Raw genomic sequence first — 469 nt, 5'->3', positions numbered from 1 at the left:
TCGTGATCCGGGCGAGCGGGCGGCGGACACAACATCGATGTGGCCGGGCAGAGGCAGAGGGGCGCGCGGAGTCCGGTCTTCACATCGGCAGCCGGCGACTGTTGCCTGCCTTCCTTCCTTCCTTCCTCTCACTGGGGCGCGCTCTCTCTCTTTCTCTGTGTGTGTGTCCTGCTTTCCCTCTTGCCCCCACCTTCCCCTCTGCGTCCTCGTCTTTTTTTTAAATATTAATTTCCAAAAGGGGTCCACGACGTTGGGAGAGCGGTGTGCCCCCAGCCCGACCGCCCCGGCCCCGACTCGCCCTTCTCCTTTCTAGAATTGTGCTAGGTGTGAGCTTGCCAGAAAGACAGAGAGATAGAGAGACAGAAAGTGAGAAATCATACCCCTAGGGAGATGGCCACACTGCAATCCCTTCTCCATTCTCCTCTTGAAATCTTGGGCATGCATGCACATGCACCCGGCGTGAGTTTTA

At 57.6% G+C, this 469-nt stretch overlaps 1 protein-coding gene across 1 annotated transcript in view; it reads right to left on the bottom strand.

The window, feature by feature from the left end:
- ONECUT1 (one cut homeobox 1) overlaps positions 1-35 on the bottom strand; it is a 44,337-nt gene extending 44,302 nt beyond the window's left edge. Inside the window, exon 1 of the mRNA XM_014584249.1 lies at positions 29-35. Within this exon, the coding sequence (XP_014439735.1) occupies positions 29-35 (7 nt within the window). The remainder of the gene's footprint in view (positions 1-28) is intronic.
- Between the last annotated feature and the right edge of the window lie 434 nt (positions 36-469).

This window comes from Tupaia chinensis, unplaced genomic scaffold (assembly GCF_000334495.1).
Source record: "Tupaia chinensis unplaced genomic scaffold, TupChi_1.0 Scaffold146140_1, whole genome shotgun sequence".
In the NCBI taxonomy this organism is placed as follows: domain Eukaryota; kingdom Metazoa; phylum Chordata; class Mammalia; order Scandentia; family Tupaiidae; genus Tupaia; species Tupaia belangeri.
This window is presented reverse-complemented; position numbering and strand designations above follow the sequence as displayed.